The sequence below is a fragment of the Oncorhynchus masou genome, chromosome 29 (assembly GCF_036934945.1).
Source record: "Oncorhynchus masou masou isolate Uvic2021 chromosome 29, UVic_Omas_1.1, whole genome shotgun sequence".
Classification (NCBI taxonomy): domain Eukaryota; kingdom Metazoa; phylum Chordata; class Actinopteri; order Salmoniformes; family Salmonidae; genus Oncorhynchus; species Oncorhynchus masou.
In genome coordinates, this window is record NC_088240.1 from 15,711,264 (window position 1) to 15,725,829 (window position 14,566).

Genomic DNA, 14,566 nt, shown 5'->3' on the forward strand with positions numbered 1-14,566 from the left:
GAGCGATTTTCTAGGATAGCTAGCCAGCTATTGTCGCTCTTTTAACGTAACGTAACGCAATCAACACTGCTAGCTAGCCAGCTAGCCCCCGACTAGCAGCACTGTAGAAACTATTACAGTACAACGGTTTGATTTGTTTCATCGTAGCTAGCTAGCTACATAGCCGTCTTTGTATCTAAGACAATTGTGTAGTCTAGAGCGATTTTCTAGGTTAGCTAGCCAGCTATTGTCGTTCTTTTAACGTAACGTAACGCAATCAACACTGCTAGCTAGCTAGCTAGCCCAAATAGCAGCACTGTAGAAACTATTACACTCGACTGAACGACTTGATTAGTGTAGTGTCAACATCGCAGCCACTGCCAGCTAGCCTACAAAGTCAACAACGCAGCCACTGCCAGCTAGCCTACTCCAGCAGTACTGTATCATTTCAATCATTTTAGTCAATAAGATTCTTGCTACGTAAGCTTAACTTTCTGAACATTCGAGACGTGTAGTCCACTTGTCATTCCAATCTCCTTTGCATTAGCGTAGCCTCTTCTGTAGCCTGTCAACTATGTGTCTATCTATCCCTGTTCTCTCCTCTCTGCACAGACCATACAAACGCTCCACACCGCGTGGCCGCGGCCACCCTAATCTGGTGGTCCCAGCGCGCACGACCCACGTGGAGTTCCAGGTCTCCGGTAGCCTCTGGAACTGCCGATCTGCGGCCAATAAGGCAGAGTTCATCTCAGCCTATGCCTCCCTCCAGTCCCTCGACTTCTTGGCACTGACGGAAACATGGATCACCACAGATAACACTGCTACTCCTACTGCTCTCTCTTCGTCCGCCCACGTGTTCTCGCACACCCCGAGAGCTTCTGGTCAGCGGGGTGGTGGCACCGGGATCCTCATCTCTCCCAAGTGGTCATTCTCTCTTTCTCCCCTTACCCATCTGTCTATCGCCTCCTTTGAATTCCATGCTGTCACAGTTACCAGCCCTTTCAAGCTTAACATCCTTATCATTTATCGCCCTCCAGGTTCCCTCGGAGAGTTCATCAATGAGCTTGATGCCTTGATAAGCTCCTTTCCTGAGGACGGCTCACCTCTCACAGTCCTGGGCGACTTTAACCTCCCCACGTCTACCTTTGACTCATTCCTCTCTGCCTCCTTCTTTCCACTCCTCTCCTCTTTTGACCTCACCCTCTCACCTTCCCCCCTACTCACAAGGCAGGCAATACGCTCGACCTCATCTTTACTAGATGCTGTTCTTCCACTAACCTCATTGCAACTCCCCTCCAAGTCTCCGACCACTACCTTGAATCCTTTTCCCTCTCGCTCTCATCCAACACTTCCCACACTGCCCCTACTCGGATGGTATCGCGCCGTCCCAACCTTCGCTCTCTCCCCCGCTACTCTCTCCTCTTCCATCCTATCATCTCTTCCCTCTGCTCATACCTTCTCCAACCTATCTCCTGATTCTGCCTCCTCAACCCTCCTCTCTTCCCTTTCTGCATCCTTTGACTCTCTATGTCCCCTATCCTCCAGGCCGGCTCGGTCCTCCCCTCCCGCTCCGTGGCTCGACGACTCATTGCGAGCTCACAGAACAGAGCTCCGGGCAGCCGAGCGGAAATGGAGGAAAACTCACCTCCCTGCGGACCTGGCATCCTTTCACTCCTTCCTCTCTACATTTTCCTCCTCTGTCTCTGCTGCTAAAGCCACTTTCTACCACTCTAAATTCCAAGCATCTGCCTCTAACCCTAGAAAGCTCTTTGCCACCTTCTCCTCCCTCCTGAATCCTCCCCCCCCCCTCCTCCCTCTCTGCAGATGACTTCGTCAACCATTTTGAAAAGAAGGTCGACGACATCCGATCCTCGTTTGCTAAGTCAAACGACACCGCTGGTTCTGCTCACACTGCCCTACCCTGTGCTCTGACCTCTTTCTCCCCTCTCTCTCCAGATGAAATCTCGCTTCTTGTGACGGCCGGCCGCCCAACAACCTGCCCGCTTGACCCTATCCCCTCCTCTCTTCTCCAGACCATTTCCGGAGACCTTCTCCCTTACCTCACCTCGCTCATCAACTCATCCCTGACCGCTGGCTACGTCCCTTCCGTCTTCGAGAGTTGCACCCCTTCTGAAAAAACCTACACTCGATCCCTCCGATGTCAACAACTACAGACCAGTATCCCTTCTTTCTTTTCTCTCCAAAACTCTTGAACGTGCCGTCCTTGGCCAGCTCTCCCGCTATCTCTCTCAGAATGACCTTCTTGATCCAAATCAGTCAGGTTTCAAGACTAGTCATTCAACTGAGACTGCTCTTCTCTGTATCACGGAGGCGCTCCGCACTGCTAAAGCTAACTCTCTCTCCTCTGCTCTCATCCTTCTAGACCTATCGGCTGCCTTCGATACTGTGAACCATCAGATCCTCCTCTCCACCCTCTCCGAGTTGGGCATCTCCGACACGGCCCACGCTTGGATTGCGTCCTACCTGACAGGTCGCTCCTACCAGGTGGCGTGGCGAGAATCTGTCTCCTCACCACGCGCTCTCACCACTGGTGTCCCCCAGGGCTCTGTTCTAGGCCCTCTCCTATTCTCGCTATACACCAAGTCACTTGGCTCTGTCATAACCTCACATGGTCTCTCCTATCATTGCTATGCAGACGACACACAATTAATCTTCTCCTTTCCCCCTTCTGATGACCAGGTGGCGAATCGCATCTCTGCATGTCTGGCAGACATATCAGTGTGGATGACGGATCACCACCTCAAGCTGAACCTCGGCAAGACGGAGCTGCTCTTCCTCCCGGGGAAGGACTGCCCGTTCCATGATCTCGCCATCACGGTTGACAACTCCATTGTGTCCTCCTCCCAGAGCGCTAAGAACCTTGGCGTGATCCTGGACAACACCCTGTCGTTCTCAACCAACATCATGGCGGTGGCCCGTTCCTGTAGGTTCATGCTCTACAACATCCGCAGAGTACGACCCTGCCTCACACAGGAAGCGGCGCAGGTCCTAATCCAGGCACTTGTCATCTCCCGTCTGGATTACTGCAACTCGCTGTTGGCTGGGCTCCCTGCCTGTGCCATTAAACCCCTACAACTCATCCAGAACGCCGCAGCCCGTCTGGTGTTCAACCTTCCCAAGTTCTCTCACGTCACCCCGCTCCTCCGCTCTCTCCACTGGCTTCCAGTTGAAGCTCGCATCCGCTACAAGACCATGGTGCTTGCCTACGGAGCTGTGAGGGGAACGGCACCGCAGTACCTCCAGGCTCTGATCAGGCCCTACACCCAAACAAGGGCACTGCGTTCATCCACCTCTGGCCTGCTCGCCTCCCTACCACTGAGGAAGTACAGTTCCCGCTCAGCCCAGTCAAAACTGTTCGCTGCTCTGGCCCCCCAATGGTGGAACAAACTCCCTCACGACGCCAGGACAGCGGAGTCAATCACCACCTTCCGGAGACACCTGAAACCCCACCTCTTCAAGGAATACCTAGGATAGGATAAGTAATCCTTCTCACCCCCCCCCTTTAATGATTTAGATGCACTATTGTAAAGTGGCTGTTCCACTGGATGTCAGAAGGTGAATTCACCAATTTGTAAGTCGCTCTGGATAAGAGCGTCTGCTAAATGCCTTAAATGTAAATGTAAATGTATATAACCAGGTAGGCTAGTTGAGAACAAGTTCTCATTTACAACTGCGACCTGGCCAAGATAAAGCATAGCAGTGTGAACAGACAGCAACACAAGAGTTACACATGGAGTAGACAATAAACAAGTCAATAACACACTAGAATATACATTGTGTGCAAAAGGCATAAGGAGGTAGGCGAATAATAACAATTTAGCAGATTAACACTGGAGTGATAAATGATCAGATGGTCATGTGTAGATAGAGATACTGGTGTGCAAAACAGCAGAAAAGTAAATAAATAAAAACTGTATGGGGATGAGGTTGGTAAATTGGGTGGGCTATTTACCGATGGACTATGTACAGCGATCGGTTAGCTGCTCAGATAGCAGATGTTTGAAGTTGGTGAGGGAGATGAGTCTCCAACTTCAACGATTTTCGCAATTCGTTCCAGTCACAGGCATCAGTGAACTGGAAGGAAAGGCGGACGAATGAGGCAATGGCTTTAGGGATGATCAGTGAGATACACCTGCTGGAGCGAGTGCTACGGGTGGGTGTTGCCATCGTGACCAGTGAACTGAGATAAGGCGGAGCTTTACCTAGCATGGACTTGTAGATGACTTGGAGCCAGTGGGTCTGGCGACGAGCTGTTGGCCGAGGTTGGAGTAGCCAGGAGGAAGGCATGGCCAGACGTTGAGAAATGCTTGTTGAAGTTTACGATTATCGTGGATTTATCAGTGGTGACCGTGTTACCTAGCCTCAGTGCAGTGGGCAGCTGGGAGGAGGTGCTCTTGTTCTCCATGAACTTTACAGTGTCCCAGAACGTTTTGGAGTTAGAGCTATAGGATGCAAATTTCTGCTTGAAAAGCTGGCCTTTGCTTTCCTGACTGATTGCGTGTATTGGTTCCTGACTTCCCTGAACAGTTGCATATCGTGGGGACTATTCGATGCTATTGCAGTCCGCCACAGAATGTTTTTGTGCTGGTCGAGGGCAGTCAGGTCTGGAGTGAACCAGGGGCTGTATCTGTTCTTAGTTCTGCATTTTTTGAATGGAGCATACTTATCTAAGATGGTGAGGAAGTTACTTTTAAAGAATGACCAGGCAATCTCAACTGACGGGATGAGGTCAATATCCTTCCAGGATACCCGGGCCAAGTCAATTAGAAAGGCTTGCTCGCAGAAGTGTTTTAGGGAGCGTTTGACAGTGATGAGGGGTGGTCGTTTGACTGCGGACCCGTAGCGGATACAGGCAATGAAGCAGTGATCGCTGAGATCCTGATTGAAGACAGCGGAGGTTTATTTGGAGGGCCAGTTGGTCAGGATAACATCTAGGAGGGTGCCCTTGCTTACAGATATAGGGTTGTACCTGGTGGGTTCCTTGATGATTTGTGTGAGATTGGGGGCATCTAGCTTAGATTGTAGGACTGCCGGGGTGTTAAGCATATCTCAGTTGAGGTCACCCAACAGAACAAACTCTGAAGCTAGATGGGGGGCGATCAATTCACAAATGGTGTCCAGGGCACAGCTGGGAGCTGAGGGGGGTCGGTAGCAGGCGGCAACAGTGAGAGACTTATTTCTGGAGAGATTAATTTTAAAAATTAGAAGTGTTTGGGTATGGACCTGGAAAGTATGACATTACTTTGCAGGCTCTCTCTGCAGTAGACTGCAACTCCTCCCCCTGTGGCAGTTCTATCTTGACGGAAAATGTTATAGTTGGGTTTGAAAATCTCAGAATTTTTGGTGGCCTTCCTAAGCCAGGATTCAGACACAGCAAGGACATCAGGGTTGGCAGTGTGTGCTAAAGCAGTGAGTAAAACACACTTAGGGAGGAGGCTTCTGATGTTGACATGCATGAAACCAAGGCTTTTCAATCACAGAAGTCAACAAATGATGGTGCCTGGGGACAGGCAGGGCCTGGGTTTACCTCCACATCACCCGCGGAACAGAGGAGGAGTAGAATGAGGGTGCGGCTAAAGGCTATCAAAACTGGTCGCCTAGAGCGTTGGGGACAAAGAATAAAAGGAGCAGATTTCTGGGCGTGGTTGAATATATTCAGACAGGGGTATGGCGGGGTGCGGGTACAGAGGACGTAAGCCCAGGCACCGGGTGATGATAAGAGGTTGTATCTCTGGACTGCTGGTTGTAATGGGTGAGGTCACCGCATGTGTGGGAGATGGGACAAAAGAGGTATGAAGAGTGGAACTAGGGGGTCCATTGTAAACTAAAAGAATGATAACTAACCTGAACAACAGTATACAAGGCATATTGACATTTGAGAGAGACATACAGCAAGGCATAAAGTAATCACAGGTGTTGATTGGGAGAGCTAGCTAAAACAGTAGGTGAGACAACAACAGCTAGTCAGCTAACACAACAACAGCAGGTAAAATGGCAATGACTAGGCAGAGAGGGTCGGATTAACTACACGCAGAGCCTGAGTTCGCGGCTGGGGCCGACAGATAAAAAATAAATAAACAGGATGGAGTACCGTGATTAATGGACAGTCCAGCAGGCATCAGCTATGTTGCCAAGTGATCATAGTGTCCAGGGGGCAGCAGTAAATGATACAGGGGAGCCCCACTACGCTAGCGACACAGCGTTCAAAGTTGATTGCGTCTGCTCCGACGGAGGCCGGATGAAGGCACAGCGGATGGAGTATTCGTCGGCAGACCAGTCGTGGTGGTGCGCCGCGTCGACAGAGAATCCAAGCCAGACGGCGAAAGAGGTATTGTGGAATTTAGTTTGCTAGCCGGGAGATGTACCTGGCTCACGGCTAACTGGTGCTAGCTTCGTGGCAGTGGCGTTAGCCACTATATCCAATCGGTAGTAGCGGTGATCTGGTGCCAAGGTTCAGAGTTTACAGCAAGGATCCGGTGGAGTTTTGGGCTCTAGCCGTGTATGAGTGGGGTTCAGGTGAACAGCTGAGTAGGCTGGGAGGTGGGCCTCAGGGAATAGCTTCGGTACTAGGTGCCACGGTGAGTGAAAGCTAGCTGCAAGCAAGCTGTGAAGATCAGAAGTACTGGTCCAGGGATTACGGCAGGAATCCGGCATTGTTATGGAGAGACAGTCCGATATTGGTAGACAACCGATATTGGTAGACAGGCGAGAATTATCCAGGCTAAAAACAGGGCTGGTATCTGTACAGAAGGCCGCTAGCAATGGCTAACAATGACTAAATAGCTTGTAGCTAATTAGCTGGTTAGCTTCTGGAGATTCTTTAATGTGTTCTAAAATTGAATATAATAGCGATTCCGTATCACATTGGGTGAGGCAGGTTACCAGAAGGTATAATCGAATAAAAAAAATCAAGAGATTGAAAATAAATTGAAATATATATATATATATATATATAAATACAAAAGTACATGAGAGGACAAAACAAACACGTCTTCACTGCTACGCCATCTTAGATGTAACCAACAGTGATAGTTTCATCAGCTGCTGTGCAATTTACAGATACAAAACACAGGAAAACACATTGATCTTGTTAAAAACAGTGTTATAAAACTGTAATATACATGATATAGACGATGACGTACCATGCTTTGTGTGATGTGGTTCCCTTCACTTAAATCCAGACTTCTCTGGGTCCCCGCATCACTAACAGGTCATCTCCTGGAGAGAGAAAACACATGGTCAGAATCATTTGCACACAAACATATACACTGAGATGTCATAATAGGGGTGTTTGCCTGGTGTGGTGGCAGTGGTGTGCAGTGCTCTAGTTAATGACTGGCTTAACGGCTTGAGTTTTCAAAAGCACCAACAACACGTCACGCTGAGAAAGAGCGAGACGGGAGACGAAGGGCAGAAAGGTGGGGAGAGGGTGTGATTCCTCTGCTATTGCAACACACACACTCCCCCTCCACCCAAAGTAGTCCCCCAATCTATAGCCCTCTTGCAATCCCCACCCACCCAAGGGAGTAGCCAATTTACATTGTGGGGCCCCAGCCATTCAATCCCGTTCTCCACATACTCGTTTTCACTCGTACGCCCTCCTTGCCCTTCCCTCCAGCCATTCTGCCGGCTGGCTAATATTCAATTGCCTTCCAAAACAAACTTAAGGTCACTTTGAATAGGCTATTTATTGCTCAAACACCAAACATACAAACACATTACCTGCATTATCACCATTAAGTGAGGATGGTGAAATTGCTGGTAGTGAGAGGTACCTATTTACCCAAGTCAGTCAGTGAGAGAGAGGAGAGGAAGAGAAAGAGGTGAGAGAGAGGAGAGGAGAGAGAGAGGAGAGGAAGAGAGTGGTGAGAGAGAGAGGAGAGGAAGAGAGTGGTGAGAGAGAGGTGAGAGAGAGAGGAAAAGAAGAGAGGTGAGAGAGGGGAGAGGAAGAGAGAGGAGAGGAAGAGAAAGAGGTGAGGAAGAGAAGGAGGGGAAGGAAGAGAAGGTGAGAGAGAGTGGAGAGGAAGAGAGAGAGGAGAGGAAGAGAGAAAGAGAGAGAGGAGAGGAAGAGAGAGAGGAGAGGAAGAGAGAGAGGAGAGGAAGAGAGAGGAGGGGAAGAGAAAGAGGTGAGAGAGGAGGGGAAGAGAAAGAGGTGAGAGAGAGGAGGAGAGAGAGAGGAGAGGAAGAGAGAGAGGAGAGAGAGAGGAGAGGAAGAGAGAGGAGAGGAAGAGAGAGGAGAGGAAGAGAGGAGAGAGAGAGGAAAAGAAGAGAGGTGAGAGAGAGGAGAGGAAGAGAGAGGAGAGAGAGAAAGAGGTGAGAGAGAGAGGAGAGGAAGAGAGAGAGGAGAGGAAGAGAGAGAGGAGAGGAAGAGAGTGGTGAGAGAGAAGAGAGAGAGAGAGAGGAAGAGAGAGAGAGAGAGAGAGAGAGAGAGAGAGAGAGAGAGGGAGAGAGAGAGAGAAGAGAGGAGAGAGAGAGAGAGGAGAGGAAGAGAGAGGAGAGGAAGAGAGAGAGGAGAGGAAGAGAAAGAGGAGAGAGAGAGAGGAGAGGAAGAGAGAGAGGAGAGAGAGAGAGAGGAGAGAGAGAGGAAGAGAGAGAGGAGAGAGAGGAGAGGAAGAGAGAGAGGAGAGAGAGAGAGGAGAGGAAGAGGAAGAGAGAGGAGAGGAAGAGAAAGAGGTGAGAGAGAGAGGAGGGGAAGAGAAAGAGGTGAGAGAGGAGGGGAAGAGAAAGAGGTGAGAGAGAGGAGAGGAAGAGTGGTGAGAGAGAGGGGAGAGGAAGAGAGATGAGAGAGAGGAGAGGAAGAGAGATGAGAGAGAGGAGAGGAAGAGAGAGGTGAGAGAGAGGAGAGGAAGAGAGAGGTGAGAGAGAGGAAGAGAGAGGTAGGGAGAGAGAGGAGAGGAGAGGGAGAGAGAGGAACATGGCTTCTACATCACTTGTCTGTGAACTCGAGCTCCGGGCCCCAGGCATGCCAGCTTTTATTACAGTGACCTCGAGCTCCGGCCCACAGGCATGCCGCTTTTATTACAGTGACCTCGAGCTCCAGGCCACAGGCATGCCGCTTTTATTACAGTGACCTCGAGCTCCGGGCCACAGGCATGCCGCTTTTATTACAGTGACCTCGAGCTCCGGGCCACAGGCATGCCAGCTTTTATTACAGTGACCTCGAGCTCCGGGCCACAGGCATGCCAGCTTTTATTACAGTGACGTCGAGCTCCGGGCCACAGGCATGCCGCTTTTATTACAGTGACCTCGAGCTCCAGCCCACAGGCATGCCGCTTTTATTACAGTGACCTCGAGCCCGGCCCACAGGCATGCCGCTTTTATTACAGTGACAGTGACAGGCATGCCGCTTTTATTACAGTGACCTCGAGCCGGGCCACAGGCATGCCGCACAGTGACCTCGAGCTCCGGGCCACAGGCATGCCGCTTTTATTACAGTGACCTCGAGCTCCGGGCCACAGGCATGCCAGCTTTTATTACAGTGACCTCGAGCTCCGGGCCACAGGCATGCCGCTTTTATTACAGTGACCTCGAGCTCATTAATCTCCTTCTCCCTTGCTGTTCCTCCCTTCCCCCTTGCCTGGAGGCTCAGGCACAACACAGTCCTGCCTGTCTGGTCTGCCCGTCTGGTCAGCCCGTCTGGTCTGCCCGTCTGGTCTGCCCGTCTGGTCTGCCCGTCTGGTCTGCCCGTCTGGTCTGCCCGTCTGGTCTGCCCGTCTGGTCAGCCCGTCTGGTCTGCCCGTCGGTCAGCCCGTCCGGTCAGCCCGTCTGGTCTGCCCGTCCTGGTCTGCCCGTCTGGTCAGCCCGTCTGGTCTGCCCGTCTGGTCTGCCCAAACAACATCCGTGTGAGACATAACCCTTACATTTCCAGATAACATGTTGGGGGCGATGAAACAGAGCACCATTCATTTTCAATGGAGGGAAGTGAAGAGGGAGGAGGGACCATTGGGCGATGCGTGCATGGGCGAGGGAGCTTAAACAGGGCGGGACAAAAGTTGGGAAATGCTGAACTTTATGCAAATACTCTGATTTTGCAACGATATTGACCAATCAAAGCTCACTAGCTTCCAGCCCCTACAACAAGAAAATAGCTTCAAGTATTTTGTCAAATACTGGTGGAGTCAACTAATAAAAGAATGGACGACCTGACCAGAGAGGCCCAGGGCCTGAAGAACAGTTTGCAGTTCTCCCAGGGTCAGCACGATGAGTTGAAACAGGAGAACGGCAAGATGACAGCAATCTGTAAGTCATTGAGAGAGAGAACATCAGTTCTGTGTGTAAATCCATGATAATGACAGAGAAATCCGATTATCGAGGGACAATCAAAGGTGGAACAACATGGTTGTGGATCGAATTGTAGAATCTCCACGAAACTTGGACGGAGTCTGAGGACAAAGTGAGGGAAATGATCTACGAGAAATTGAACACGGACCACTGGAGTATTGAGTTGGATCGCATCTACAGGACTGGAAAACCCATTACCAGCCCAGGTGACAGGCCCAGACCGATTGTGGTCAAGTTCCTGAGGTTCAAATAAATACAAGGTAGCTGTTCTGGAAAGAGCCACGGACTATCCTGAAGCTGTGCGTCAGAAAAGGAAAGAACTTATCACAGCCATGAAAGCTGCCAGAGCTTGTGAGGACATTGCTTACATCCGCAATGACAGGCTCATTGTCTACCCTTCCTCCCAGAATCCTGGAAGGGATGAGATAACTAAGCCTACGGGTTTGTAGTTTCAACCCTGCAGCACACACACACTAATTGATTAATGGACTGCTGAATGTACATTTTTATCTTGCTTTGTTTGTTCTTTTTCATATTATGTCCATCTCTGATAAGCTACCCAGGAAAGGGCTGAAAATAGCCCATATTAATATATGTAGCCTTAGAAATAAGGTTAACTTGTTAAGTGTAGGGGGCAGTATTTTGATTTTTTTTTGGATGAAAAACGTACTCATTTGAAACTGCCTATTTCTCAGGCCCAGAAACTAGAATATGCATATAATTGTCAGATTAGGATAGAAAACACTAAAGTTTCCAAAACTGTCAACATATTGTCTGTGAGTATAACAGAACTGATATTGCAGCGAAAACCTGAGGAAAATCAAACCAGGAAGTGGCTTCTATTTTGTTACTATGAAGCCAAAGTAATTCCGCTACCCAAGAGTGGCAAAGCGGCCTTTCCTGGTTGTATCAGCAGACCTATCAGCTTGCTCCCAGCTCTTAACAAACTGTTGGAAAATTGTATGACCAAATATAATGCTATTTTTCTGTAACCAAATTAACAATAGACTTTCAGCATGCTTATGGAGTAGGGCACTCAACATGTACTGCACTAACACAACAGGTTATTGATAATAAGATGATTGTGAGAGCTGTACTGTTATATTTCAGTACAGCCTTTGATATTATTGAACATAACATATTGTTGAAAAAACGTGTGTTATGGTTTTTCAACATCTGCCATATTGTGGATTCAGAGCCATCTATCTGATAGAACAAAGAGGTTTCTTTAATGGAAGCTTCTCTAAATGTCAAACATGTAAAGTGTGGTGTTCCACAGTGCAGCTCTCTAGGCCCGCTACTCTTTTCTAATTTTACCAATGACACCCCACTGGCATTAAACAATGCGTGTCCATGCATGTTGATGATTCAACCATATACACATCAGCAACCACAGCTAATGAAGTCACCCTTAACAAAGAGTTGCAGTCTGTTTTGGGATGGGTAGCCAGTAAAAAAAAAAACTGTTGAACAAGTTGAGACTAAATTATTTGGTGTTACCTTAGATTGTAAACTGTCATGGTCAAAGTCCTGCAGGCTCTAGTTTTGTCTCATCTTGATTATTGTCCGGTCGTGTGTTTGAGTGCTGCAAGGAAAGATCAGCATGTTTTGCTCCTCATTGTAAACAGAGGGCTGATATAAATACTATGCTGCCAGTCTCTCTTGGCTAAGAGTTCAGGAGAGACTGACTGCATCACTTCTTTTTATAAGAAACAGAATGTTGAAAATCCCACATTTTTGCATAGTCTACTTGCACAGCTCTGACACACACACTTACCCCGCCAGGGTTCTATTCAGTCCCCAAATCCAGAACAAATTCAAGAAAGAGTACAGTATTATATAGAGCCATTATTGAATGGGACTTCCTTCCATCTCATATTGCTAAAATTAACAGCAAACCTGCAAACTATTAGTTTGTGAATAAGTATTGATATGTCTTCGTGTGACATTTTTAAAATGTAGTTCAGGCCTTGAGCTGTTTTTGTCTATTAATCTTCTGTATTATGTAATGTTTCATGTTTTGTGTGGACCCCAGGGAGAGTAGATGCTGCTAACAGCTAATAGGAATCCTAACAACATACCAAACACTGGATTGGCTGTTGACACCTAGCACTACCTAGCCTGCTTGCTAGCATCCACATGAGGGCAAAGCTAGAATGGCTATCCAAATGACTGTGATGTGTGGAAATCCCCTGTCTCTCAATTCGCCCGAGAACATCTGCAGCCCGAACAGCCGGGATCATTCAGTCTTTCCCAACCCGCCATACCTTCTCTCGCACAAAACATTTTCCACGAACTCACAGGAAACCGTGTCAGGGTGACTGAATGCAGCAGTATGAAGAAGAAATAGAAAATGAGTGGAGCCAGGCTGTATGTCGACTTAGGAGCATGGAGAGGTCGAAATAATAGGAGGACGGATGGAAAGGCAAACTGACGTCTCCTCCAGGACCAACCCACACATTTGGGCCTCTCACGGATCATCCATGGGGGAACATTGGTGTAGCGGAGAGCATGTCATCCCCTCATGGGACAGTCGGTCTTAAAAAACACCTCCAACCGACCCACACTCTGCAAGACATTCAAAACTGTTATGACGGCCTCTGTTGGTCCATCAATGTAAGCCTAAACTTGCCATGTTAAGCAATAAACCCCATTAAAAGCCTATATAAAAACAGCAGAGAGCATTACAAAAACCTGCTGTGTGTGGTTTCAGGTTTGGATTGCTCAAGTGATCTGCAACACGAGGCTACGTTTACACGCGTGGATCGATGAGGGCAAATGGGTTCAGCCCGAGTAGCCAATGCACTGTGTAATGTTCAATATCCTAGACTATATACATGGGCACAAAGTCCTCAACAACGAAAACACACGAACACTCACACAGAGTAGTAATTTGAAAGCCTATCAATCTTTGATTATTGCCTCTGAACTCTATCTACTTTGGATTTTCCGCACTATATTGCTATTGGAATAGCTGACTCTCCCTCTGAGGCGCCTAGCTCCTTGGCTCTTCCTTGGTAGCTAACACAGCCGTCAATCAGTAAGTCTTCGCTCTCTCTACTTTATATCTGCTGGCTTTCTGTATTGTGTTCTGTGGGTTCCTGCCCATGTTCGACTAGTTCATATTGTTCTCTGGCTTACTACTTAGATTTGTCAACCGTGGTGGATAGCTAGCTATGCAAATGTTACCGGTTTAAGCAGTTATTTGATAGCTAGTTCGATGGTGTTATGCATTTCCAAAACGTTGGTTTACTAGGTGTTGATAGCATTGGTTGACTCATGCAGCGCTAACATAATGTTAGCAGGCTGGTAGGGCTAACATTAACAGGCTAGTTGGCTAGCAACATTGCAAGCTGATTTGCAACAAATTCATAAAGTGTTTGCTTATACATTGGCTTAAATTTTAATTGAAACCAGTAGTCATGAGCACAAATGATTGTTTTATTTGACGTTACATACACTGAGAAAAACAAACGCAACATGCAACAATTTCAACGATTTTACTGAGTTACAGTTCATATAAGGAAATCAGTCAATTTAAAGAAATTAATTAGGCCGTAATCTATCGATTGCACATGACTGGGCAAGGCCGTAACCATGGGTGGGTCTGGGAGGGCATAGTCCCACCCACTTGGGTGCCAAGCCCACCCACTGGGGAGCCAGGCCCAGCCAATCAGAATTAATTTTCACCTACAAAAGGGTTTTATTACAGACAGAAATACTCAGTTTCAGTTTCCTTAGCTGTCCAGGTGGCTGGTCTCAAACAATCCCGCAGGTGAAGAAGCTGGATGTGGAGGTCCTGGGTTGGTCATGGTTAAACGTGGTTTGCAGTTGTGAGGCCAGCTGGATGTACAGCTAAATTCTCTAAAACAACATTGGATGTAGCTTATGGCAGAGCCAATAGCTCTGGTGGACATGCCTGCAACCAACACGCTGAGCGCCTTCATACGAGACTGTGTGTGTGTGCGCGCAACAGAAGGAAAAGCCAGAGCATGTCGATGCCCATCCCTGGTGCTAAGAATAGTTTGCGCAACAAACAACTCCCAACAGCCATTCATCACAATCCGTGGTCAGGGGGCAGGCGGGCGGGGAGAGTGAGGGAGCGGCCGGGCTGGAGCCCGATTCGCACCATTAAACCGAAAACCACCGGGTGTTTTTAGCAAGCCTAGTAACCTGCAGTCCAGTCATTATTGTGTTGTGGGGGAGGGAGCTGCGTAGAGAAAGAGAGAGAGAGAGCGAGTGAGTCGGAGAGAGATTAAGAGAGACCTCAGTTCCAGTCGATCTC

At 48.5% G+C, this 14,566-nt stretch overlaps 1 protein-coding gene across 5 annotated transcripts in view; it reads right to left on the reverse strand.

The window, feature by feature from the left end:
* Positions 1–14,566, reverse strand: part of LOC135519058 (BCL-6 corepressor-like) — an 80,330-nt gene that overhangs the window by 56,212 nt on the left and 9,552 nt on the right. For 3 of the 5 annotated variants that reach the window (XM_064944103.1, XM_064944104.1, XM_064944107.1), the window contains 2 exons: positions 9,578–9,706; positions 7,143–7,218 (listed from right to left, as the gene is read on the reverse strand). In XM_064944103.1, coding sequence (XP_064800175.1) covers positions 7,143–7,145 — 3 coding nt within the window. In that variant the 5' untranslated portion in view covers positions 7,146–7,218; positions 9,578–9,706. The remainder of the gene's footprint in view (positions 1–7,142; positions 7,219–9,577; positions 9,707–14,566) is intronic. The other 2 variants (XM_064944106.1, XM_064944105.1) reach the window with 1 other exon arrangement.